Source organism: Aspergillus oryzae, chromosome 8 (assembly GCF_000184455.2).
Source record: "Aspergillus oryzae RIB40 DNA, chromosome 8".
Taxonomy (NCBI): Eukaryota; Fungi; Ascomycota; class Eurotiomycetes; order Eurotiales; family Aspergillaceae; genus Aspergillus; species Aspergillus oryzae.
In genome coordinates, this window is record NC_036442.1 from 1410281 (window position 1) to 1435068 (window position 24788).

At 48.7% G+C, this 24788-nt stretch overlaps 9 protein-coding genes across 9 annotated transcripts; 6 read left to right on the plus strand and 3 right to left on the minus strand.

Moving 5' to 3' along the window:
- Positions 1-426: 426 nt before the first annotated feature.
- On the minus strand, positions 427-4245 carry AO090010000762 (putative C6 transcription factor; the record flags this gene model as incomplete). The annotated part of the gene is made up of 3 exons (XM_023233498.1): positions 427-2997; positions 3192-3339; positions 4229-4245. The coding sequence occupies 3 exons, from the start codon at positions 4243-4245 to the stop codon at positions 427-429; spliced, it is 2736 nt and encodes a 911-aa protein (XP_023094324.1).
- Positions 4246-5105: 860 nt separating this feature from the next.
- On the plus strand, positions 5106-7626 carry AO090010000761 (repressor protein; the record flags this gene model as incomplete). The annotated part of the gene is made up of 2 exons (XM_001827659.1): positions 5106-7271; positions 7375-7626. The coding sequence occupies 2 exons, from the start codon at positions 5106-5108 to the stop codon at positions 7624-7626; spliced, it is 2418 nt and encodes an 805-aa protein (XP_001827711.1).
- A 310-nt stretch (positions 7627-7936) lies between these two features.
- AO090010000760 (uncharacterized protein) lies at positions 7937-9256 on the plus strand (the record flags this gene model as incomplete). The annotated part of the gene is made up of 3 exons (XM_001827658.3): positions 7937-8408; positions 8477-9117; positions 9170-9256. 3 exons carry the CDS (start codon positions 7937-7939, stop codon positions 9254-9256), a joined length of 1200 nt encoding a protein of 399 aa, XP_001827710.1.
- A 1145-nt stretch (positions 9257-10401) lies between these two features.
- Positions 10402-10806, plus strand: AO090010000759 (uncharacterized protein; the record flags this gene model as incomplete). Its single annotated transcript, XM_001827657.3, has 1 exon — positions 10402-10806. The coding sequence occupies one exon, from the start codon at positions 10402-10404 to the stop codon at positions 10804-10806; it is 405 nt and encodes a 134-aa protein (XP_001827709.3).
- Positions 10807-11115: 309 nt separating this feature from the next.
- AO090010000758 (uncharacterized protein) lies at positions 11116-11739 on the minus strand (the record flags this gene model as incomplete). Its single annotated transcript, XM_023233499.1, has 1 exon — positions 11116-11739. The coding sequence occupies one exon, from the start codon at positions 11737-11739 to the stop codon at positions 11116-11118; it is 624 nt and encodes a 207-aa protein (XP_023094323.1).
- A 268-nt stretch (positions 11740-12007) lies between these two features.
- On the minus strand, positions 12008-13315 carry AO090010000757 (cytochrome and DOMON domain-containing protein; the record flags this gene model as incomplete). Its single annotated transcript, XM_001827655.1, has 2 exons — positions 12008-13155; positions 13267-13315. 2 exons carry the CDS (start codon positions 13313-13315, stop codon positions 12008-12010), a joined length of 1197 nt encoding a protein of 398 aa, XP_001827707.1.
- Positions 13316-16018: 2703 nt separating this feature from the next.
- AO090010000756 (putative ABC multidrug transporter) lies at positions 16019-20754 on the plus strand (the record flags this gene model as incomplete). Its single annotated transcript, XM_001827654.3, has 7 exons — positions 16019-16485; positions 16552-17878; positions 17932-18141; positions 18196-18805; positions 18854-20120; positions 20181-20523; positions 20611-20754. The coding sequence occupies 7 exons, from the start codon at positions 16019-16021 to the stop codon at positions 20752-20754; spliced, it is 4368 nt and encodes a 1455-aa protein (XP_001827706.3).
- A 1259-nt stretch (positions 20755-22013) lies between these two features.
- Positions 22014-23872, plus strand: AO090010000755 (putative C6 transcription factor; the record flags this gene model as incomplete). The annotated part of the gene is made up of 3 exons (XM_023233500.1): positions 22014-23591; positions 23640-23681; positions 23735-23872. 3 exons carry the CDS (start codon positions 22014-22016, stop codon positions 23870-23872), a joined length of 1758 nt encoding a protein of 585 aa, XP_023094322.1.
- A 207-nt stretch (positions 23873-24079) lies between these two features.
- On the plus strand, positions 24080-24700 carry AO090010000754 (MAPEG family protein; the record flags this gene model as incomplete). Its single annotated transcript, XM_001827652.3, has 3 exons — positions 24080-24093; positions 24153-24445; positions 24501-24700. The coding sequence occupies 3 exons, from the start codon at positions 24080-24082 to the stop codon at positions 24698-24700; spliced, it is 507 nt and encodes a 168-aa protein (XP_001827704.3).
- Positions 24701-24788: the final 88 nt, after the last annotated feature.

Below are 24788 nucleotides of genomic sequence, written 5' to 3' on the forward strand. Positions count from 1 at the left end.
ACCAGAGATCAATTCGCGTATCTTGTTGGGACCGCTAAACGTAGTATAGAACAGGGTGACCCTGCTCTTATGTAAGAGTGAATTTTTAAGTTGTCGCAAATCCCACAATGGGTATGCCTATGACAGTCACATGTTATGTTGATTGTGATACAGAGTATCAGGCTTCTGGGTCTACAATATATAAGCTTGATATTCAATGAGTACGTTGCTGTATTTAGGATAACGAGAAGAGACGAGCAACTCACCAATGGGTATCTTGAGGTTATACCAGTATACTAGGACACGACGTCCCAGGTTGCAACCATCGTATTATGGAAGATGATGAGCAACACTGACACGGCTCGGTCAAGGAGGGAGATGAAAATCGGAGAGAATACCACTCCCAATTGACTTATCTACCCACCAAGACAAAGAGAGCTGAAGGTCTTAACTTTCCATCGGATCTTCCGAGGATTCTTGAAACGTTTCTGGGAAGAACCCCGGAGGAGGCCAAATATCTGCGATCGAAGGCGGGTGAACTAGAGGTTGAGAGCCCGCAAGACGATCCGGATCATGACAGAAGGCCTGAAAGGTAGAGTCATCGAGGAAGCCAAAATCTTTCAAGCCTGCTTCGCGACTGGTGGCCCATTCAGTGGTATCGAGATATGCGAGATCTTTGAAGATAGAATCTAGATCGCTAGTTGAGATTTGGCGCTCGGGGCTACCCGAAGTTCCGGCGTTAAGGTCCATCATGTTTGTGGAAGATATAGAATGATCAGTGATAGGGTTCATACCGGACATTACTGTGTTCGATACCGATGAGTCAGGTGTGGGTGGATTATGATGTGCAGGTTGAAGTAGCGCATCGAGGCTATTCGAAGGATTGGATTTGTCTGGAAGCGCCGTCGCTTGGTTCATCTGTTGGTACTGTGGTTGAAGCGGCGCATCCCTTGAGGGGTCCGCATTCTCCATTTCTGTATCCTTCGGCGTCATATATTGCCCATCCACTGGGATACTGATGCCCAGAATGGAAGAGGGATAGTCGTAATCCATCATGTGTGGGGGTTTCACCCTGACGTGTTGCATAGATGCCTCGCCATTTGTACCTCGGTAACATTCTGTGATATCGGACGCATACGAATTGGTAGGCCCATCGGGGACCACTGTCGGTAAATTGTCTCTTGATCTTTGGAAAGCGGCTGGCGAATACGCTGAAAACTCCTTGGAGCGACACCATTGTTCGATATTTGCAGTCAACGAACTATAAACAGGCCAAGAGGGGGAGAGCTCCTTCGTCCGCTGAAGAAGCGCTTCAGCCCATCGTTCGAAGGGGAAAGCGTCGGATTCGACATTATTGCGCAATGTAAATGCCTGTTTGGAAATTGTGTGCAAGGAAACTTCGAAAATTGGCGGCAGGCCGCAGATACGAAAGTTATCAAGATGCTGTGATATCATTGGTAGAACTCTATATAGTAGTTTCTTAGCGCCTTCGATAGCAGGCCGTTGGGCACGGTGCAGCCCGAGTTCATGGGGCGCAATGCGCAAATAAAGCCATAACAGTGTGGCTATGTAGGTTAAACCCAAGTATGTCTGATGCGGGAGCAAAGCCGAGTGCCGTTCTGGATAGATACTTTCGGGGCCAATAAGCCGGCATCCTAGCGGTAAGCGATCGTCCCATTGTTTGAGCTCCAGCACTAGCTGCTGCGCAAAAGCGTGTGTGTTGTGTCGGACTGCAGTATCTTGAGCGATCTTGTTCAATACACTAGCCAGCTCAACTAGGCGGTTGAAGCAACTCAGGGCGAGAAGAGGACCACGCCGGGGCGGATTCTTCGCTTGCCCCGCTCCGGTGGCCGGTAGAACATCCGCCCATGAGTTCCATTCTTCCAAGCCGTCTTCTTCTAACAAGCCCACAGTGGCAAGGTCCCGTGGCTGCATATAAGGTCTTCGGGACAGACGAAATGATATCAACGAGTCGATAACAAAACACCCAAGAAAGACTGCTTTGCCTTGCCTCAATTCATCAGATCGTCGAACGTCTGTAGTTGTGCCAATGCCCATGGAAATAGCCATGCGGACTGCCTGACCCGTCAGCAGCCAAGCGGCAGTCCATTTCTCGAGTCCAATGTTCACCAACACCAGCAGGAGAAGTGCCTGCACATGTCCTAGCTCATAGTGTTCCACTTCTGAAGGAATCAAGCGCCAGGCAACAGCATAATACTCCTTTGTTTTGGCAAGCAGCTTTGATGATCCATTCTGTGGGTTTGCCCGTGATTGCGAAGTTGTATAACTGATGAGGGCCCACAGCGCAGCATGGTCGCCGGAACCTGGAACCGACTGCGTAATGGACACCGGCGCTGTTGCGTAGAGGTAGGATGCCCGGAGGATATTGTGTTTTGCTACGATCGGGAACCAGGAGTGGGTGACAGCAAAATACACGTCCAGCAATTGCGAGGCTTGAGGTGGTAGTTGTAAGTCAGGACATCCATTGGTAGCTGTAAGAGAGGGAGATTGACTAGCAGTTGGAAGAGCTAATCGAGTTCTTTTAGCGCGAGGAGAAGAAGCAGAGGGCTCTACAACACGAGGGCCGTCTGAAGGTAGAGGATTTGGGCCGCGATCTATGCGAAACCCCCATTCATTCCCCCAAGTCTCTTGTTCCTCTCTCGGACGCTTGCCGGAACCTTGTAACGTCAGCGTATCGGAATTTGACAGCATTTTTTCAAGAGCCCCATAGAGGCGGCTCGTCTTCCAGGATTCGTGGAGTGTTTCTGATGAGCCATCATCGCCCCAGAGACGCATAAGCCTATCTCTCCGGCCTGCCGACTCGGCTGTGGTGCCCAACAGTGAGAGCATTGTGTCTTCAAAGCCCTCAATGTTACATATCGACAGAGCCCAGAGCTTTTCCAGACCCCGGACATAACCTTCAGGAAGTCCGCGCTTCTTTGCATGAGGATCGTATGAGCATGTCTGGCCTGAAGCCTGACACGCGGAGCAAGCGGGACGCAGGCCGTCGCATTTGTCCTAAAGTACATTGCCATCGCGTCAGATTCGATGTCATCTTACAAATATTGCACCGAGTAACAATATAAATCAAGCTAATAAATCTCCAATATAAGCCTAGAAGGCAGGGAAAGTGACGAGTCTGGGGGAGAAGGGGGATTATTGGCATGGTAGAGTAATATCTCGGGTGACGATACCCCGAGGGACCAACCAACCTTTTTACTGCGACACCTGTCACAGGCTCTGGAGACCCTCTTGCGCCGAGGAGCTCTTGAATCGGGGCCCTCATCCATTGAAGAGGGATTACTTATGGCGAAAATGACATGCCATGTAGAGTAGGACGAAGGAGAAGAGACGAGAAGGCTGATTGGGAGACCACCGACAAGATTTACGGAAGTTGGCGAACGACGGATTTTAATGGTAAACTCGATAGCGTCTGGAAGAGTAATACCGCGGGCACATAGCCTTCCTTTTAATATATCCGTGTATATGCGACTTGGGAGTAAAATGTAGCAAAAGTGAAGAAGTCAAAGAGTCCCAGACAGTCAAATCTATCACCACAGCCACTTCAAGGAGTTCGAATGATCGATTATTTGGGCTCCCTTGGTCCCTCCAGAACTAAGACGAAAATGGCCAGACCCATCCCGAGGCAGGAAGTGGTCAACGGCTCTTGTAAAGACAGACGTCGGGGCGAATATCGGGAAGTGGATTTAAATTGAATGATGGAGATTGAGAGACGGATGCCCTTCCGACGGTACCCTTCCGATACATACCAGTGGAGGATTGAGAGCTATTCCTAATTGGGACAGCCTGGATGTTACTTCCCCCCACACGATGTCCCCACGATTGCTGTGTCTTTTCCTTTTCCTTTCTTTTTTATATTTATGTATTTTTATTTTTCCCCCTTTGTTCCCCACAACGACGAAAAAAAAAAAGTGTTAAGAAAAATGAAATAAAAATAATGATAACACGACCTCACTCATGGGTTGCGTTTATATCTATTTATGATTCAAGCTATGGATATGGAATGCCTACTTTCCCTGTTTCCCCTAATCCAGCTCGAACTTCGCCACATTATCTGGGGAATTTTCCCAATTGTTTTGCGCCAGGAGGTAAGGACCGCGCATCAACTGCCGATAATCGGTGATCTTTCTCGTCCGTATGTACGGAGTATCAGTGGTGGAGATTCCAAATCCCCACAACGCAGGTGTGTCCACTGTCTAGTATCTGCTACGAAATAAGCGATCTATACAGAGTACCACCGTCCATCACTCATTGGACGATTTCCGTTGGGTTCATAAGGATTTAAACTCTACACAGCCACGGCATCCCGAATCGGTAATCATCCAAGTCTGTACCTAAGAACATGGGGAGCGAGACATGCCGTTCTCAAAATAGAATGTATTTAAGTACTATGTGTTAAAATTAACCGACCTTGTTATCGAGAACGAAGAAGACGGAATTACAAATATAGTGTTGTGTCCATTTTAGAGCTGGACTACGGGTTAGAAGCACCTTTTAAGCTCGGAGTCTAGAGTCTACGATGGACGGGACGGGACCGGACCATTTAACCACCTCTGTACTCAACTCACCTATGCTAAGGCTTAAGCTACACACGATCACACTGGGATCATGATCAGGTCACGATTGGGGCGGCTAAGATATTTACCGGAAGTTCTGGGGGGAAGGCGGTGACGCTCGACAGACCTCAACCGGATGGTGTACTCTGCCGCATCAGTATTGATATACCGATCACTACTCCGTACCTTAAGACCGATCTTAGTGCTAACTGAGTGATCTTTGGCGTTGCTACATCCACCAACTACTGCACCTGTGCAACGGGCTTCTTCCACAGTCACAGCATGCTCGCTGTGAATCGTTGCATCGTCTCAAGGCATATGCGCCCCGATTATCTACTACGTCCTTATCTCGTTATCAAGCTCGAGTAGTGGATTCAGGTCACCATCTTAAGCCAATCTGCCCTCCAGCTGAATCATGGTTCCACTTATGATTGTTCGCTGAAGATAGTGAGGATTGCCGGACGTCCGCTTACAGTTCGTCTTCTAGTGGGTTCCTAATATAATTTACCCCCAAATACACAAGTCCAACAGGCATTATCTGTCGGCGCTATGTCTCAATCTCTAGGCCGCGAGTGTCACCGTAACCTCAATCCCGATGCTTCCTTAGTACTAGTTGGGATCCGAGGTTGTGGAAAGCGCTCCTTGGGCTTTGTTGCTGCAACGGCGTTGAAAAGACGCTTCATCACCGAGGATCACTATTTCAAGCAGGTTACTGGGCTCACGCGACATGAGTACCTTAAGCGCTTTGGGGGCCAGGAGTTCCAGAAGCGTGATATTGAGGTTCTTAAGATGATGCTCGACAAACATCGATCGCGTTGCATAATCGAATGCGGTCTGGGGAGCCTTACTCGTCCCGTGCAGGAATACCTTCGTCTGTATTCAGTGACCAATCCTGTGGTGTATGTGGTTCGTGATATGGTCCGCATTCAAACTCTTTTAGGATTGGAAGATCAGGCTGCCAAATTGCTCTGTGAAGGAGACCCCCTGCATCGGATGTGCTCGAATTTTGAATTCTATAATATCGAGGACCGTTCCAGCATGATACCTCAACTCGACGAAGTAACACCCGACCGTCGATCAGCTGGGTATTCGTTCAAGCTCAAAGAAGCCAAAGAGGACTTTACTCGATTTGTGCGTTTTATTACTGGTGCAGATGTCGACCATTCGAGTTATGACTCCCCCTTCGTACTGCTGGAAACCCCTCCTGAAAACCGTTCCTTCACACATGCTATCTTCGTTCGATCCTCTGCAATGCTTCAGGAGGACGTCGACTTGTGCGAGCTCCAGTCAGGAGGAGATGCCATCGAGCTTTGTGTGGATCGTTGGGACACAGAGATGGCGAGTACTGTGAGCAAGCAGGTTTCTTTACTCCGCAGGAGTGCTCGCACGCCGATTATCTTCTCAATCGACGCTTCAACGTCCGGAATTGGCAGTGGTACACTCACCCCAACACAGCTGCGCAGCCTCTATTTCGAGATTGTGGAACACGGCTTGCGACTAGCGGTAGAATACCTGGCTATAGACCTCGATCAAGACAAATCGTTGTTGGTCGAAGCCAATCGTAATAGGGGCATGACCAAGATCATTGGCCAGCATATATTCAAACCTTCGTCCAGTGTCACGTGGGATGACGAATCGTGCCTGTCTGTCTATCTTGAAGCCGAGAAGCTCGGTTGTCAACTGGTTCGCATTCTCAGAGTAGCAGCGGAGCGCGAAGATAATGCGGCTGTCGCCAAATTCACAAACAAAATCCACTCTCTACCGGGCGAACATCCGCCTATCATCGCCTACAACGTAGGCAGCCTTGGACGAACATCCCAGGTGTTCAATTCAACACTCACTTCAGTCACTCACCCGGCGATTAAGCGCCCCACAGGCAATAGAATAGACCCTCAGATTACTTCACGGGATGCGGTACAGGCGTTGTTTCAAAGTTATGTCTTGGACCCTCTGCAGTTTTATATACTGGGGGCTAGCGTGGCCTACAGTCTTTCACCAGCTATGTACAATGCTGCCTTCCATCACTGTGGCATGAGCCACACCTACAGTATTCCCGAATCTCCCTCTCTCACGGCTTTAGACAAGCTAGGCCGAGACCCGCATTTCGGAGGTGCTAGTGTTGTCCAACCATGGAGGGTGGAGATCTTCCAGAAGCTCTCTTCGAAAAGTCGACATGCAGAAGCAATCGGAGCGATTAACACGATTATGCCTTTGCGGGCGCGAGCCGATGGGACGATGTTCCCTCTGCAAGAGCAGGCTAGCCGTCGCAATCAGGCGGGACCCGTACTGGGCTGGTACGGTGAGAATACAGATTGGGTGGGAATCATGACCTGCATGAATCGCAATCTTTCCCCACGTAATGCTATTAGTCCGTTGAAGACGACGGGGTTGGTAATTGGGGCTGGCGGCATGGGCCGTGCTGCCATTTATGCCATGCTTCGTCTGGGATGCCGGAAGATCTTCATATACAACCGCACCTTATCCCGCGCCGAGAATGTAGCCCGTCACTTTAATTCATGGGCGGCAGCGCAGGTTGGCTCTACAAAAGTGGTGCATGTGCTGAGGTCATTGCAAGATGAGTGGCCGTCAGAAACTTGTCATCCATGTTTGATTGCGTCCTGTGTACCTGCCGACCCGGACCAAGATGAACCTCCAGCAAACTTCGAGATGCCGATGCAATGGCTTGAAAGCCCTACTGGTGGGGTGGTCTTAGAGGTCGGTCTTCCTCTCCCTCCTCTTTCTCTATATTTCTCCTCTTCACCCCTCTGCAACTCTACTAATGACCGGTTAATGATGAACTTACTGATCCTGGACATAGTTTGCTTACAAGCCCCTGGAGACCCCGCTGATACGTCAGATGCGTCGTTTCCGCAGTGAAACTGGACGGCCATGGGTTCTGGTAGATGGACTCGACAACGTCATTGAGCAGGCCATCGCTCAGTTTGAGCTGCTGACGGGACGGAAAGCGCCACGGCGACTGATGACACTGGAAGCACTTCGCAATTATGTCGGGGAGCACGGGCAGTTCGACGAGGAAACACTTCAGACGAGACTTGACGGGGTCCAGTAGCACGCGGTCGTGAGTCGGCAGTGAAGAGGTTTGACACGCATTGCCCATCGAATGTATAAATATGTATTTTGTACTACAGAACCATAGACTGTACACGGATAAAATTACAATGTTAAGACCAACCATATAATTTCCAGTCTCAGACTCCCCCGGTTCGCAGCGATCACGTGCGCCGAGGTGGACTGCGATCCGCTGATTTAACAATCAAGACAACTACGGACGCGCGTCCAGACATCTCCTTGGAGTATATGCAACTTTTGCATCTGAATACCGCAATGGCTCCCTGTTTTGCTCAACTGCACCACTGAAAATGGCAATTAAGAAGGTGCCGAGGCTCCCTTACCGCAGAGGCTCTCAATCCTCCGAAGATGACTTCTTCGATATCCCTGACGAACCATGCCTGGCAATCGCCAAACGGCAACTCCGACATATTCGGACATGGGTGGTTTTCGCCCTCCTCGTCCTTTTCTTGGTATGGCTCCGACGGGAGCGTCCCCAACCCCAGGCCCTGCCTCACATAAATTACGATTTGGTGGATTGGTCCCGTTATGCCTATAGCCAGTATGCGACCTCTAGCGCCTATCTGTGCAACGCCGTCATGGTGTTCGAAGCCCTGCAACGGCTAGGAAGTCGGGCACAACGAGTGTTATTCTTTCCTGAAGATTGGGATGTCAGCGTCGAAAGCGAGCGTGATAGGGATAGCCAGTTGTTGGCGATGGCAAGAGATAAATACAATGTGATGCTGATTCCCATCACCTTGGAGACTATCAAACCGGGGGCAGGTGCGTTGTGACAGCCGAAGATTTATGAAGTAAAAGCAAGAGCTAATGGGATTTACATTCCTCAACAGGATCTGGAGAATCATGGGATAAGAGTATCTCTAAATTACTAGCCTTCGGCGAGAGCGAGTACGATCGGATCGTCCACCTTGACTCCGACGCCAACGTTTTACAGAACATGGATGAGCTATTTTTCCTTCCTCCGACCAAGGTTGCGATGCCACGGGCGTATTGGGGGCTTCCGGATACCAAACAGCTGTCGTCTCTGCTGATTGTAATCGAACCGTCCTACAAGGAATACAATGCTCTGATGGAGGCGGCGCTTCCGGCTATGTACGGACAAAAAGCGGTCAATACATCATCGACACAAAGATACGATATGGAGTTATTGAACGAACGTTATGCCGATTCGGCCACCGTGCTTCCGCATCGCCAGTATGGCTTAGTGAGTGGCGAATTCCGCGCAGAGGATCATAGAAATTTCCTGGGCAATAACTATGAAGTTTGGGATCCGGATAAAGTGCTAGCAGAAGCCAAACTTGTTCATTTTTCAGACTGGCCTTTGCCTAAGCCGTGGGTTCTGTGGCCGCAGAATTTGCTGGCTGAGATGTTGCCCAAGTGTAAACACAACCCTGGCACACCACAAGAAAGTGGGTGCCGTGATCGAGAGGTGTGGAAAAGTATCTATCATGACTTCCGGCGGCGGCGAAAGGTTTGTGCTACATCTTCACGTCGGCACATGGCTTTATTAACGGAGCAATTAGGACATCTGCAAACTTCTGAGTTATCCGGCCCCTGCTTGGCCTCCAACGGAGCATTCTGAGTCTTCCGGCTCAAAAGAACCTGTATAATGCATATTTGATAGAGCGTGATCGGCGTTAATGGGTTTCCACGCGGGCTAAGCATTACATGTAAATCAGATAGACTGTCACATTTTATGAATAATAAATAGCCGTAGATTCCACCCTGCATTTTTGGGGACCCGTGCATTCCCAACTGACCCAAGCCCAAATATGCTGCCATACCAGCTGAAACCTTGATATCCACCCTGTTCAACAAGAATGAGGCAGAGGTATCCAACAAACATGCCTGAAGATGAGACATACGGGAAAGGAGGGGCAACCGCTTCATTTTGAGAAACAACAAACGACCTTTTGCTATCCTTACCATATCTCCACCAAAGCCATGATGATAGTAACGGGTCGCAGAAGATGTGGCATCGCAACGATCCTGTCGCTCGCATTATGCCATTTAGCTGCGGGTGCTTCTGATCCGATGGAAAATCTATTCACTTTCAGCTGTTTGCCATTAACAACCCAACGGTCTGACCCGATCATGTCTCCGGGAAAGCCCTCCTCTCACACACACGTGGTTGTAGGGGGCACAGCTTTTCAGAGGCTGATGACAACCGAGACCGCGAGAAACGCCAACGACACAACCTGTGAGGTTGCGATAGACCGGAGCAATTACTGGATTCCTCAGTTATATCATCAGACGCGGGATGGGTTTGAAACAATCGAATTTGAGAACAGCGTGTGTTGTAAACTGTAGTGAAGGATTTCCCGGACGGCAACTGACATAGCAAACCAGGCTATATATTATTTCAACAGAGCATGCGATTATTCGCCGAACGCAACATCTTGCGATGGAACAAAATATCCGCTGGCGCCGCCCCCCGGACTGCGCGTAGTTGCTGGGGATTTATTTCTCCGGTCAGAGGTTTCGGATCGAGTCGTGTAAGGTGCAGGGCTGATGCGGTTATAGAACGTATAATGAGACGAATTTCGCACAGCGGGCCATCTCCCACATGTGCATGAAGGATGATGGAACTTCAAGCGAAACAAAGCATCTTCCCCAGCAATCATGTCAGAAATTGAGATCGCAAGTGTTCTTCCCCTCCTGCTGGGATGGGAAAGCCCTCGATAGTCCCGACCATCAGAGCCACGTGAGTGAAGCATCGACGGTTATAACATGCCCTAGGCTGAGATTGATTTAGATGGCCTATCCCGCGGTTGGGGATTATAATCAGGGTGTTTGCCCGGAGACCCATCCGGTGGCAGTGTATTCGATCTTCGTGGAATTCTTCTTTAACACGAAGCCCTTTCCGGACTATGAAAATTGGGTGTACGCTATGGGCGACCCCACAGGGTATGGTCTGCATGGAGACTTCCTCAACGGCTGGGTAGACCAGAATGCACTGCAGAACGCTATGGCGACATGTACAGGCGTGGAGGGGCTGAACGATCCGGATTGTTCGATCACAAACAACCAAGCAAGGGCACTCACTCCAATCGCACATTCTCTGGATGTACCTCCACCGTTGGAGCAATTGGGTCAGCATGGGCCTCTTTCCAAACTACCAGGTAATAATCCAATAACAGGATCACGCGAGCTGCAGTGAACCGAGGTGACATTGAGTTCTTTGCTTCACCTTCTGCAAATAGCTTCAAGACCATTGCACACTTCCAAACAGGAGATCTTGATTAACAATGCAGTAACACATTCTGAAGATCCATATTGGACAGCATGACTGGCCGTATGTACCCACAAGCCTTGCCTGCGTTGCGATCGCTCTTCGGGCGTCCCTGGGCTATATGAAAAGAAGTAGATTGTTTCAATTCAGGCCACACCACTCGCAAGAGCTCTGCAAAATATGTGCTGTAGACTATTCATGAGTTTTAGCTCCCAATGGCGCAGCGTAACTCGCCAATCAATTCACATATCCCATCCCCTTCCTCCACCATCTCCAAACACCGCGGTCTTCCATTATACTTCCAAACTCCTTGACTGTCTCGACCTCTTCTAGGCCAGCGACAGAATCTCTACCCCCTTGCTCTTGCCGTCCATTACTTTTTTTACCATCCCACTGCTTCTCATTCGCATTCCCAATTTGATGGTCTTTCTCAAGAAGTCCAGGCCTAGCCACAAGCTGGAAATCCTTATACCTCAGATTCCGCACCACGCTCACCCATGCCTCGACAGCCTCCTTCTCTTTCGATTCAACATACATGATTCCAGGAATTCCACCAGAGCGAAGGAGTGCAAAGCAATTGTGGGCGGATGCAGCTTGTTTCAGCGCAGCAACCTTCTTGCGGGAGGTAATGTGGTGGGTGCGGATGAGGGCGTTGTATAGCATTGTTAAATCTGCTTTTCTTCCTCCTGATTCAAGTGTTAAGGGTCTCGGAGGGAACACGGCAGTATCATCGTGGCTAGTAAGGTAATCGGGGCCCCCTGCAGATTCCTGATGTTGTTGGTATGTACCTTGTGTACTTAGCAACGTAAATCTACCCGTGATTTCAGTGCAGTGGAGCCAGCGGATGACTAAAATGGGCATAGCGTACATATATAGAAGTCCACCCTACCGGAGGACGTGTAATTAGGGCTTCAATAATAAAAGAATGGCCGCTTCTCGTATTTCAATGATATCAAAAGTAGTATATTTTCTTGTGAACGGCATTAAAGCAACCTCGCCCCCCTAGGAAGCACTATGCTAGCATCTCTAGATACTACCACCATACTTTTTCCCCCTCAACAATCTCAAGCCATGTTATTATTCCCCTTACTAATGATATCCTTCCTATTGGAGTCCCATTACCTGCTACCTACCTGGAGGTAGTAGATTCGCGCTTCCGCTCTTGTCGATGAGATCTTCCTTGCATCCCCACCAGAAGATGTACCCCAAGATATGCCAACCCCACCACTCCTGCAATGATTGAATATGCAATCATCGCACTTTGAGGAGCACCGGGATTGCCTATGCCCGCTAAGTGGAAACCAAGACCTCCATTGATAGTACCAAGAATGATCATCGAACGGCCCAGCCAGCGATGTGCGTAAGCAAAGACACTCTTGCCGCCATCACGGCGAAGGTGACGGTGCTGGAAAAACCCCACTGCCGGTTGGAAGAGAGTAAGGAGCACCACGACGATAATACCAATGATAGGGTGCGAGTTCATCATCAGGTTCTTTTCAACAGCAAGTTGAAGACCTACATCCATTCCAGAAATGGCGAGGGCAAGTGTGAGGATCTGAAGGGGTGCATGAACTTTGGGGATGGAGATCGCGTAGGGAAGTAGGACAACCAGGGCAAGTGATGGAAAGAGTAGGATAAACGAAATAGCTATCATGAGCCCATGTGCGATGGGCATGTCAGGAACCCTAGTGCCGTCTGTGGAAGTGGTAGTATAGCTTGAGTCCGTGGCTGGGCTGTATGTTAAAAACGGATTAGTAGAGACTGTCTCTGCGTGAGACAAATCGGCGCTTGCACCTCCATGCCCATCATGCTTCTGGATAAACTCAGTGACATTATCAGAATTTATCGGCGAACCCTCCCTATAAGTATAATACCATTGTGTCGATGAACTCTTCGGGTCCATAGACCCGCCCTGCCAGTCATTGCAGTTCTCGCAGAGCACATTGGCCGTCATCATACCGTCTTGGATACCGCTACCATCCAGAAGAGAAACCCGAGAGTCCAGATTAGGCACTGGCTGGAAATGACCTTTCCCGGAGCGAGAGGATAGCGTCACATTACTAGAGGAAGCCGAATAGAGGATGAACATATTAGCCCTGGCCATCTGCGATCCTTGGCCTAGACCGACCCACTGTAGGGTACTTGAGGCCTTGATCTGAAAGAAAATGAGACCGGATCCAGAGGAGGCGGTGATGGTAGGACAGGCGACACTGAAGAATACTCCATCGAGGTCAAAAGGAGAAAAGGTCACAGGTCGTTGGCTCAAGGCAGTGCAAACTGTTCAGTTACCTTTGGTCAATACATGCGCATTGCTTGAATAAGGCTGTACAGACGAGTGAAACGCCATGGACTTGGGGTCATGGAAGAAAGGGTAGTGACTGGACTTACAGAGCCCTAGCACTGCAGCATACAGGGGTACAGTGACTTGAGGTTGCATAGTCATTAGTAGACTGGCGCTGCTCTATCCTCCTGGTGAAGTTAGGCAAAGAACACTGCCTCTTTATATCATTCCATCCTTAGAATGTGCTTGTGGCGCTTTTAGGTACTGATCTCTCGGCTTAAACGGAGAACCCAGTTCCTAATAGTCCGCTGCACAACCTTTGGTTGCCGCCGAACTCTTAGTATCAAGAAGAATCATGGCCTATCGTTTGTGTTTTAGTAAATTTTAAAAAATAGAGCTGTTCCGTCATATGGAGCATACAAACATAAGCGCGTTAAGGATAATCCAAAACTTAGAACGCTTGTATAGGGTGGCTTTTTTTGAGCCAAGGTTCCACCCCGTATTCGTGACCCGGAGACCCTAGTAAGCTAAATGAGGGATGATTATGACTTGTGAAGCTGTGGGGGATTATATGTATATAGCGTGCTACCTGGAGAAGTGTATTTAACAGCTTTCAGTTCTGTTTCATTTCGACCGATAGATCTCTATGGCAATGAAGCGAACGTAGTAACTGAGATATACAGTGATCATTGTTAATTTATAAGTATAAACTGATTGTTCAATGGTTGAGAAGGTGGCTATTAGCTCATCTCATATCTGGCTGTGCCGTGAACCTATCCTTGAGTCAGATCCATGCGTCTAGGGTCTATAATTCAAGTAACTCATAGATTGCGCCTCCTTCAACGTGATTCATAAAACCAAGGTTACCAAAACCTTACTCCGTGGCTCTATGGAGACTACAAATCTCTAAGGATTCTGGCAGTTTTATGGTGAAATTATTTGACGGATACTATAGTCTGGGTCCTACATATTGATAACACACTGAGACATAGACTTTGGTTCGCTTTTGCTGGGCAACTGTTAATACAAGTCTGTGCCAGGATTCTTAGTTTGTGTTTTCCAATATGTATTCCTGTATAGTGGACTGACCGATAAGATATGAGCCATGGGCCTAGGATTGGTAAAGCAAGTCTGGATTTCTTGGACGGCACTAACTCAAGCATCTACTGAATGATTATCCACCATCATCATCCAAGGACTACTTTCTTCTTTGTCTCGATCCTTGCTCTTTTTTTCAAAATCAAGACTAGCTGAATTTGTGACTCGTGAGAGGAAACTGACACGCAAGAGATGATCATTATATGTACAAATTATGGGGTCAAAAATTGATGGACATGGACAAGTTTAAAGCAACGAGACATAAGATCTGTCTAGTAGGGAAGGCTGTTGGGGTTAATCATTGTATAGATAGCTATTCAGAAAAGCCCAGTTCCATTGACCGCTGCTCTTTATCGCGCTTCATAACGCCTGGAAAGGGAAATGGATGTTCTAAGTATTCTGTAGGGTAGGGACAAGTAGCCCTTCTTTTGACTGATAATAAACAACTACAGTAGTAACCACCAATCTAGAAATTATAAGAGTAATAAATGATGAAAAGGGAAAACAGTACGAATATGATATGTAATAAACCGTAATATGTAAAACTAGAGAAGTATTTTAAACTCTTTGGCCATGTTGTATCAGTATATTTACCACAAGTCGGTGGTTGTCTGGATATTATGATAGTTAATCTATGCATAGCACAGCTATTGGCTATGTATCTGGCATCTATACAGGGTTAGAGCTGTTTAATATGTATAAATGATCACTGACGCAAGGCAATTATGACATCGACTACTTTTGTTCTTTCTTCTCTTCTATCTTATCTTATTTTATTGTAATGTATTTTTCTCCTGATTAATTTTCGGCTGTACTCCGTAGAAGAAAAGAAGAATTCGGACTGGGATCCATCTTGGCGAAAGATTTGCCGTAAAGGGTAAAGATTGGTAGCCCACCAATCCCGTTCAGGTAAAAAAGCGAAGGGGAAAAAGCACCAATTGGGTGGGAGGATCCTATTGGAGAACGCGCTGACCCTACTCTGTACATACGTAGCCCTAGGTATTACCACGACCACTACGAGATGGTATCTGGACATCTACAGCAATAGTAACTGAAGTTCTACCTAACCAGTCCTACTAGACCATCTTGAACGTTGATCTCGGGGTATAGCATACTAGGTATTAAATACTACCACTCACTTAGAAGGCAGTGGAGAGGTGGGGCTCAATATACGCAGTATGATCACGGACCCTTTTCGCTCTGTACTGTTACAAGATGGAAAAAGTGGATCGCTGCATCTTGGCTGCCCTTTTCGCTGCCAATGAACCTATGAAGACAGAGAAGTCTGGAACGCTAGTAGGATAAAACCAGGTTCCCAGCCGGCATTGGCACCCATGATTCATCTCCAGCGAACTGCCCTACTCGGAAAATACCCTTTATTCCATTGCCTTCTCCGGCCTTACTGGCCAATCAGCCCTTATATAGCCATACGATGCGAGTAATTTTCTTTTTGAGACACCTAAAATGGTGGGCCCCTGGAGAGACGATTGTCGAATCTCTTTGCACCATTGTGCTTACAAAAATTACTCCGGGGTAAAAGAATTGGCTTATATGACGTCTAATGGCCATGGGGCATGAAGCTTGGCTTCCTCTTTCATCTAGCACACGAGACCTGTAAATTGGTGCTGCTTGCAGTCTAGCCACACCGACTGATATATAAAACTGTCTTTGTGTGCGATGCTTGAGGATACATCAAGTTGATCACCCTATATCAGGCGTTTCTCGCGAGGTACCAGGCTTAAGATAGGCCGTGGATTCACCATGCCGGCCCATCTCCACGCTCACCCACCTGGGAGCACCTCCCTTGCTGCCAATCATGAAGCTGAGAGTCCATCGGATAGTGTGTCCTCGCCTCGGGTGTTCTTGTCTCACGACGATGAAGATGCCATTGCGGAGATCCGTCGGACCTTGACTGAGATTAGCCATCACAACTCCAAACAAGGTTATCCTGAGCCGCACTCTTCCTTTGACAAATTTTTAGAAGCAGAGTTGCAAGCTGGCCGGAAAAAGTCCAATCTTGGAGTTTGCTTTCAATCACTGTCAACATGGGGCGATGGGGAGGAGCACACTGATGTCAAGACCTTGGGAACGGCACTGTGGCGCACATTGACATTCCAAGATGTCTATGAGTGGACTATTCAGCCCTGGCTTTCGAGGAAGGAACCACAGAGCGGACGTCCGTTGATTCGCGATTTCTCAGGCGCCGTTCGAAGTGGTGAGATCATGCTGTAAGTACACCTACATCTGTATAACAATGTACCGAGTAAGATGTGTCCAGACTTATGACCCGACAGGGTGCTGGGACGACCAGGAGCTGGTTGCTCGACATTTCTCCGAACAATTGCCGGCCATCACTCTTCGTTTCTCGGAGTGACAGGGTCTTTGGACTACTCTGGTCTCAGCCTAGAAGAGGTTAAGAAGCACTATCGTGGCCAAGTGGCCTATGTCCCAGAGGACGATGTACATTTCCCTACACTCACAGTGCAACAGACGCTGGAATTTGCACTCCAGAGTAAGACACCCCAGAGATACCAAGACCGGATTCCTCGATACCTTGAGATCTACGGTCGCGTTTTTGGTATGTCCCACACGATGAATACATTGGTCGGTAACGAATACATTCGGGGTGTTTCTGGCGGAGAACGCAAGCGTATTTCAATTATTGAGTCCCTCGCAACGGATTCTTCTGTTTCATGTTGGGATAATTCCACCAGGGGACTTGACGCCTCATCCGCTTTGGACTATGCTCGTAGTCTCCGAATCATGACTGATACTTGTGGCAAAGCCACGCTAATGACACTGTATCAAGCATCAGACGCCATATACGACCTGGTTGACAAGGTTCTTCTGATTGACGAAGGGCGCATGCTTTATCAAGGCCCAGCTCGGGAAGCAAAGCGTTACTTTGAAGACTTGGGTTACGAGTGCGCTGAGATGCAGACAATCTCGGACTTCTTAACGAGCATCACAGTGCCCGAGAGACGCAGATTCCGACTAGGCTGGGAGCACCGAGCCCCCAAGGGACCCATTGAGCTGGAGGAAGCATTCCGCAAAAGCTCAGCCTATCAGAAGGTCCAATATGATGTACAGCACTATGAGGATCAACGTCTTGGCGGAAAAAGTGTCCGGTGCTCGCAGATCGATTCGGACGATGGAAGTCTGGAAGACTTCAAGAAGGCCATACAGACAGACAAGTCCCGTTTTGTGTCTCCTAAATCCCCGTATACGATCTCCGTGTTCCGACAGGTGGTGCTTTGTGCAAAGCGACAGCTGTGGCAGATCCGGGGGCATATGTCTCCATTGTATATCAAGATCATATCGTCTGTTGTCTACGGGTTGCTGGTCGGTTCCATGTTCTATAATCAACCGCAGACTACTGCAGGGATGTACTCTCGGGGAGGCGTCATTTTTTACTCCTCCATTCTGCTCGCGTGGCTCCAGATGTCCGAATTGGAAGAGGCAATGCAAGGGCGGGATATTCTCAGTCGTCAAAAGAAGTTTGCGTTTGTTCGACCCAGTGCTGTATGTTTGGCCAGAGTCATTACGGATTTTCTCATAGCGGCAGTGATCACGTTTCTGTATTTGATCGTGGTTTACTTCTTGTCTGGCTTAAAGTCTGATGTAGGTTGATCTTTTGTATCTAGCATGAAGACTCTCACTGACTGTTTCACCAGGCCGGGGCTTTTTGGATTGATTTCTTATTCATCTATCTATGTACCATCTGTTTAACGGCTCAGTTCCGATTGTTCGCCGCTGCATCTTCTAATTTTGAAGTTGCTTTGCGGTACTGTGGCGTATCTGTACTGTTCTGCATAGTCTTTGGTGGTTATGTCCTCTCAGTCGACAGGATGATCAAAGACGTCCCTTGGGTTGGCTGGATAGCGGTAAGATTTCTGGAAGGATCCCATGTTGTGCTCGATGCTCATCCCACTCTTTAGTATACTACTCCAGCTCTTTATACTTACGAAGCGATGATGGCAGCAGAATTTCACAATGCCAATTTCACTTGCTCACCAGAATCTATTGTCCCTTCGGGTGCCAACTACACCAATATTGCATATCAGACGTGCGGCTATGCGGGAAGCCAGATCGGAACGACTGTCGTGAACGGCGACGATTACTTAGCAGCCCAATACGGCTTTTCTTTTGGTCATGTCTGGCGCAATTTTGGAATACTGTGTCTCTTCACCGTGGTCTACATTGTCTGCACTTGCTGGTTAAGTGAAATCATGGAATGGGAGCCGGACAGTGCGGGCCCCATAGAGTATAAGAAGTCGCGGAGAAATTCAAGACGAAGCCACAGGCAAGGACTGGATGAAGAAAGCAACCCTGTCCACCGCGATGTAACCATGCCTGATTCAGCAAACAATTTTGAAAGGTCTGGCCAAGCCATAACCGGATCCATGTCCACATTTACTTGGGACAATTTGGAGCTGTTTGTCCAAGTTGGGAAGGAGACACGAAAGCTGCTGAATGGAGTCAGTGGCTACTGCAAGCCTGGAACCCTGACGGCTCTAGTTGGTGCCTCTGGAGCGGGAAAATCAACGCGTAAGGCTCTGTTTATTCCCTTTCATGTTCCCTTGCTGACGACTACAGTATTGACTGCCCTGACTCAGCGGCCAAATTCTGGAAAATTGACGGGCACAATGTACGTCGACGGACATGCTGTTGATGAGTCATTTAACCGTCAGATCGGATACTGCCAGCAAATGGATATTCACGATGAGAGCAGCACTGTTCGCGAGGCGCTTGAATTTTCAGCGCTGCTGCGCCAGAACCCGGGGGTGCCAGATAAAGAAAAGCTCGCGTACGTAAACACAGTCATTGAGACGCTTGACTTGATCGAGTTACAGAACGCCCTCATCGGATCCTTAGATATCGAAAAGAAGAAGCGTGTCACTATTGGAGTAGAGCTTTGTGCGAGGCCTGAGTTGCTACTCTTCCTGGATGAGCCGACAAGTGGACTTGATAGCCAGGGCGCTTCTAGCATTGTTGCTTTGTTGAGACGGTTGGCAGACCAGGGACTGGCTATCCTTTGTACCATTCACCAGGCAAACCAACAGCAATTCGAGGATTTTGATCGAGTCTTGGCTCTCAGTCCTGGCGGAAGTACCTATTACTTTGGGGAAGTCGGGGAGTCCGGCTGTTCGATCTTTGAATATTTCTCCAAGAATGGGCATAAGCCGGAGAATGTGACCAATGCGGCAGACTACTTGATCGAAGTTGTCGTGGGGGGCATGAAAAAAGATACCACGCATCAAGTCAACTGGGCTGACGTGTGGAACCGATCTGCGGAAGCCGATATGGTCAAGAAAGACATATGCGACATCCGGAGTAAAGGAGCTGAGGCCGGTGTATCCCAACATGCAAAAGAAATCTCCCAGCCGCCACTTTATCGCCAGGTGGGACTTTTGACCCAACGTACTTTGCGGCAGTACTGGAGAAGCCCGGAGTATCCCTACTCACGGCTCTATGCGTCGTTCCTGCACGCTCTGATCAACGGTCTCACTTACCTCCAGATTGGGAACAGCTCAACCGACCTGCAATCCAAGGCCTTCTCATGCTTCTTGGTTCTGATGCTGGTACCTGAGTTCATCAACGCCATATCTATGCGGTTTATCATGAATCGCGATATATGGAAGGCCCGCGAAGGTCCTAGCGGTGTCTATGGATGGGTTGCATTCTGTACAGCGCAAATCGTATCCGAGATCCCGTACGCTATTATCAGCGCCGTGGTGTTCTATGTGCTCTATTATTTCATTGTTGGACTTCCTTTGGGATTTGCAGCCGGATATAGTTTCTTGATGTTCTTCTTGTTCTTCCTGTTCGCCACGTCTTGGGGTCAATGGATCGCAGCGCTGAGGTGAGAATGCTTACAACTGGGATAATCAAACGTAGGTTCCATGCTGACAGATGACCACAGCGCTGACTCTATGGTGGCTGCGACCCTCATGCCATTCTTCATCATCATGTGCGAACTGTTCAACGGTATCCTTCAGCCCCACGAGAACATGCCCGTGTTCTGGAAGTACACCATGTACTATGCCACACCCTTCACTTATTGGATCGGGGGTGTCCTAACGGCTGTCCTACGCGGAATGCCCGTCATCTGTGACAGCAGCGAATTGACCATGTTTGAAAGCCCACCGAACATGACGTGCGCAGAGTATGCAGGGCCGTGGCTTGCAGAGCACGGCGTAGGCTACCTTTCCAACCCAGATGACACAAGCAAATGCGGATATTGCAAGTATAGCTATGGGGATGATGTAAGTGTTTGTTTTCACTTCTCCCTTTGAGTGGACGACAATAATGGTCGATTCAATACAACTCTCAAACTAACGATGTTACCTTAGTATCTGTCTGGCATTGGCCTAGACTCGTCGAAGATTTGGCCGTACTTCGGCATTTTCTTGGCATTCGTGATCTCCAACTATTCGATGGTGTATGTTCTTGTATATGTGCGATCTGTGATGAAGCCTTTCTGGGGGCGTAAATAAGGCATTTGACCAGTTTACCTGTATGTATGATACAGTGAAGTATATAAACATAATATCAGACCGTGCAAGAGGCTAGAGCCTCCTGGTCGAAATACTGAGACCTCAGCTCGTTACGAAGCCATAGGGTCTGTCATGGATACACAATCGACTGGGAGACATCAACGAGCTAAATAGTAGGAGAGGTGGAATATTATAATGTATTGATTGTCCTGTAGTTCTGGGTCAGGCATCAATCTTGAACTGCCTCAAGTTGGAAGAAACCGGAAGTCGGTGATAATTACTCTAATAGGATTCCCCGAGCCGCTTATCTCCGGATTTAGCCCAAAGCGGAAGGCCGAAGGTGGATTTTGCTCCGATCGTGACTTCATAATAGAGGATCAGGCCATCGGAAAGAAGGATTCTTCTGGATTACTATAATTATTATCAATCTGATAATGTGTGTTGGATTTGGCACCGAGTACTACTTCCCTCTCTTTTAGGTGCCAATATCTTAACGTATATCCCTCCGCATTATTGAAATATCTTCTGGCTAGAACCAACAAATGTTGTTCAGGCGATAGAACTCCCCCAGCCAATATGTACAAAGATCGCGAATTAGAAAATCATAACGAACAAACGTCAACATCACCGGACTCGATTTTAGTACCCCGACGACGCCGACCGGCTCTTTCTTGTACAGTGTGCAGGCGCCGCAAGCTCAAATGTGACCGAGCATTACCGTGCTCGCAATGCGTCAAGTCGAAGACCCCAGACCTCTGCGTTTACTCCGGACCCGCGCCAGGCCAGCCGTTGGAGACTCGACCGATTCGCACCGCTTCCAACCGGGCCAATGTGTCTAGTAATCACACCAGTCCAGCACATAGTGGGCTCTACGTCTTCGACTCGAGGCACCAGTCTACGAACCGAATTACCAAGCCCAAAGGACGCCCCGAGGAAGTGCAAGAACTCCGACATCGCGTGCAGGTGTTGGAAAGTGCATTGTCCAAAGCCGGATCGATCCAAACGCCGGACAGTTCGGCATGTGAATCTGTGTCAGACTACGGGCCCCGGATAACATCGGATTCTTTACTTCTCAGTGAGGACGTCAAGTATCTACCAGGACGAGCATGTTTTAGGGGGGAAAATGGGAAAACCAGATACTGCGGACGTTGTCATTCAGCACTATCTTTTTCATTTGTAAGTGGCAACGAGTCGTGCAACGTTCCCGTGCTAAACAGCTACAGTTCAAAGACGTGGCCTCCTACTTTCAAGACCGACGCATGCAGAAGAAGTCGAAAAGCCCGGAATATCTCAAATTGAAAAAGTTCAGGGGCGAGATGCTATCTCGGGAGAAGCAAGATCATCAGAAGGCATACCGTGAGAAAGCTTTCACGCTGGAAGAGATGCTCCCGCATCGGAGAGTCGCCGATGAGCTAGTTAGCTTGTATCTGTCTACATTTGAAACGACATATCGAATCTTGCACGTTCCAACATTTCTCAAGCAATATGAGACATACTGGGCTGGTACCGAAACCGCTGATATGGCCTTTATTGCCAAACTTTTGGCGGTGATGGCTGCCAGCAGCTGCTTTTTTAGCCCAACGACGAGACTCAATGAGAACGATACTTTGCATAGTGCGGCGGGAGGGTGGATTATGGCAGTTCAGTCTTGGATCTCATCCATTAACGTTAGCTCAACGATTGACTTCAACATGTTGCAGATCCAGTGTATCTTGATTCTCGCACGCCAGGCTGACGCTACAGATGGGGATGTTGTCTGGATCTCTTCGGGCTCTTTGATCCGCTCTGCCATGATGATAGGGTTGCACCGGAACCCCGCGCGCTTTCCAAAGATGACTAGGTTTTGGGCTGAAATGCGTCGCCGCCTGTGGGCTACCATCTTGGAGCTGGATCTGCAGTCAGCCTTGGACGGAGGGATGCCTCCTTCAATCGACTTAGACGAATATGACTGTGACCCACCGTCAAATTATGACGATGAAGACCTGACGGAAGATCTGACAGAGGACGTTATCCCGAAGGACGCAGCGATGATAACACGCAGTAGTTTCCAGGTTCTGCTGGCGCGGTCATTGTCGTTGCGTGTTCGAGTAGCGAAGTTAGTCAATAGTTTGAAGTTCGCTTTGTCTTATGACGAGGCATTGCGCCTGAGCGAACAACTGGTTCAGTACCGGGATAATGCCTTGGCCTTGTTCCCCGATAACGCATCCACATCAATTTCCCCTGAGAGTCAGCAGTTCACGAGGTCGTTCTTGATGTTCATCATGGTCAGGTTTTTACTTGTTCTTCACCGTCCATTCTCTCTCAGTGTGCAATTGTCGCCCAAATTTTCCTATTCACGAAAGATCTGTCTCGAGTCATCTCTGGAAATGCTTTCTCAGCTGGATGCTCCCGCTGTTAGCCTCCCAGAGGCACAAGCATGTCCACATCTAGGACAGCTTAGTGGCGGGATGTTCCGAGACGAATTTTTCCACGCCGCGATCACCGTCTGTGTGGAGGTTTCCCTCCAAGCTAGCGAGTTTTCCTCATCGAAACAGCCCCCTGGCCAGCTTAGCTCACTAAGTTCGCTAAATGACCTGGTACGGTCCCAGCAGGATGTCTTAGTCCGGGCCGTAGAGCATACGCTGGACACCTTTGGCAGCCGAATTTCGCCACGGGGGAAAGGGTGCAAGGCATTTATTTTCCTTGCAATGGCTCTCGCATCTGTCAAGGCGCGTCTGAACGGAGAGGATGCCCTAAGGAAGGTCGAACAGGTAGCTGCAAAATCCATCAAGGACTGTGAACGGCTGATTCGAGGGAAAGCCTGGGCCGATATTCGAAGAGAAGATGGTCCCGTTGTGGTAAGTATTTTATGTTTCATGCGTTGGGTTCTACTAATTTAGGTATAGCCGGATACCTTAGCAGCTAACCTGAACTCTGCGGCTCCCGAGGTACCGTTTGATCCTGCGTTGGTTCCCTACGAGTCAGCCTCTGTTTCCGTAAGGATATCCTCACCCTAGACTCTATCTACTTTGTCGGACTAACAGTCAGCGACCAGCCGCTGGACTTTGGTAATCTATTCGACTCGGCAGACTACGGATTTCCGGAACTATGGAATATAGACTTTATAACAGGATTTTGAATGTTCTCCTGAACGCAGATGAATGGTTTACTTAATAGTTGATAGTTGACGCACGTGCGCTGGGCGCCTGATGAGTCATCGATGGCACTGGCCCGCCGATCTTTTGGCATTGTTGTTGTTATTGTTGTAAGGGCCATTCTTCCTACCTCCCCTAGATCATACTAGGTACCCCTCCGAACCCAAACTCTGATAGACGACAATTTATATATGCTCAGCATGTCGTGAGTGTGGAATGATCTGCATGAATATATGTCGGTCGCTGCAAAGTTAACACTAACAGGGCCATCTTGACTACTCTTGGTCTTCAGGCTCCTCCCGGGGGACAGGCCTCCAACCATGCCGTGGCTTATCTGCTGGCCAACTGGCTCATATCATTTGGCGTATTTAGCACGCGGCGGGAGAAGTTGAAGCTCGGTATCGATCACAACCAGGCCCCTCGCGAAGACCTTGCCAAATTTGGAGAGGCAGCCGTACAATCAGGCAAGATCACACGGCAAACCTTGAATCGACTCAAGCGGCAGGAAGCCATCATGGCCAATTCAGCGGAGCATTACCCATTATTTGTAGCTGCAAGTATGGTCCTTGCCCAACATGGTGATTTGACCGCGATGCATACTGATCTGCCTAGTCCTTGTCGCTCTTCACGCGGGTGTGTCCAATGATATTATTAACCGCATTGGACTATGGTATGCGGTATCACGGCTGGCGTTCGGGTTCTGCTACAAGTACATTGAGTCTCTCAAACTGAGCTTTGTTCGTTCGGTCTTTTGGTGGTCAGGCAATATTTGCTGCTTCACCGCTTTTTGGTTTGCCTCGAAGAAACTGTGATCGTACTCAAGTTTCAGAAATCTTCCTCTTCAACTTGGATCTTTCCCTTAATGCCACCAAGGACCAAGATTACAAGGAATCACAATGC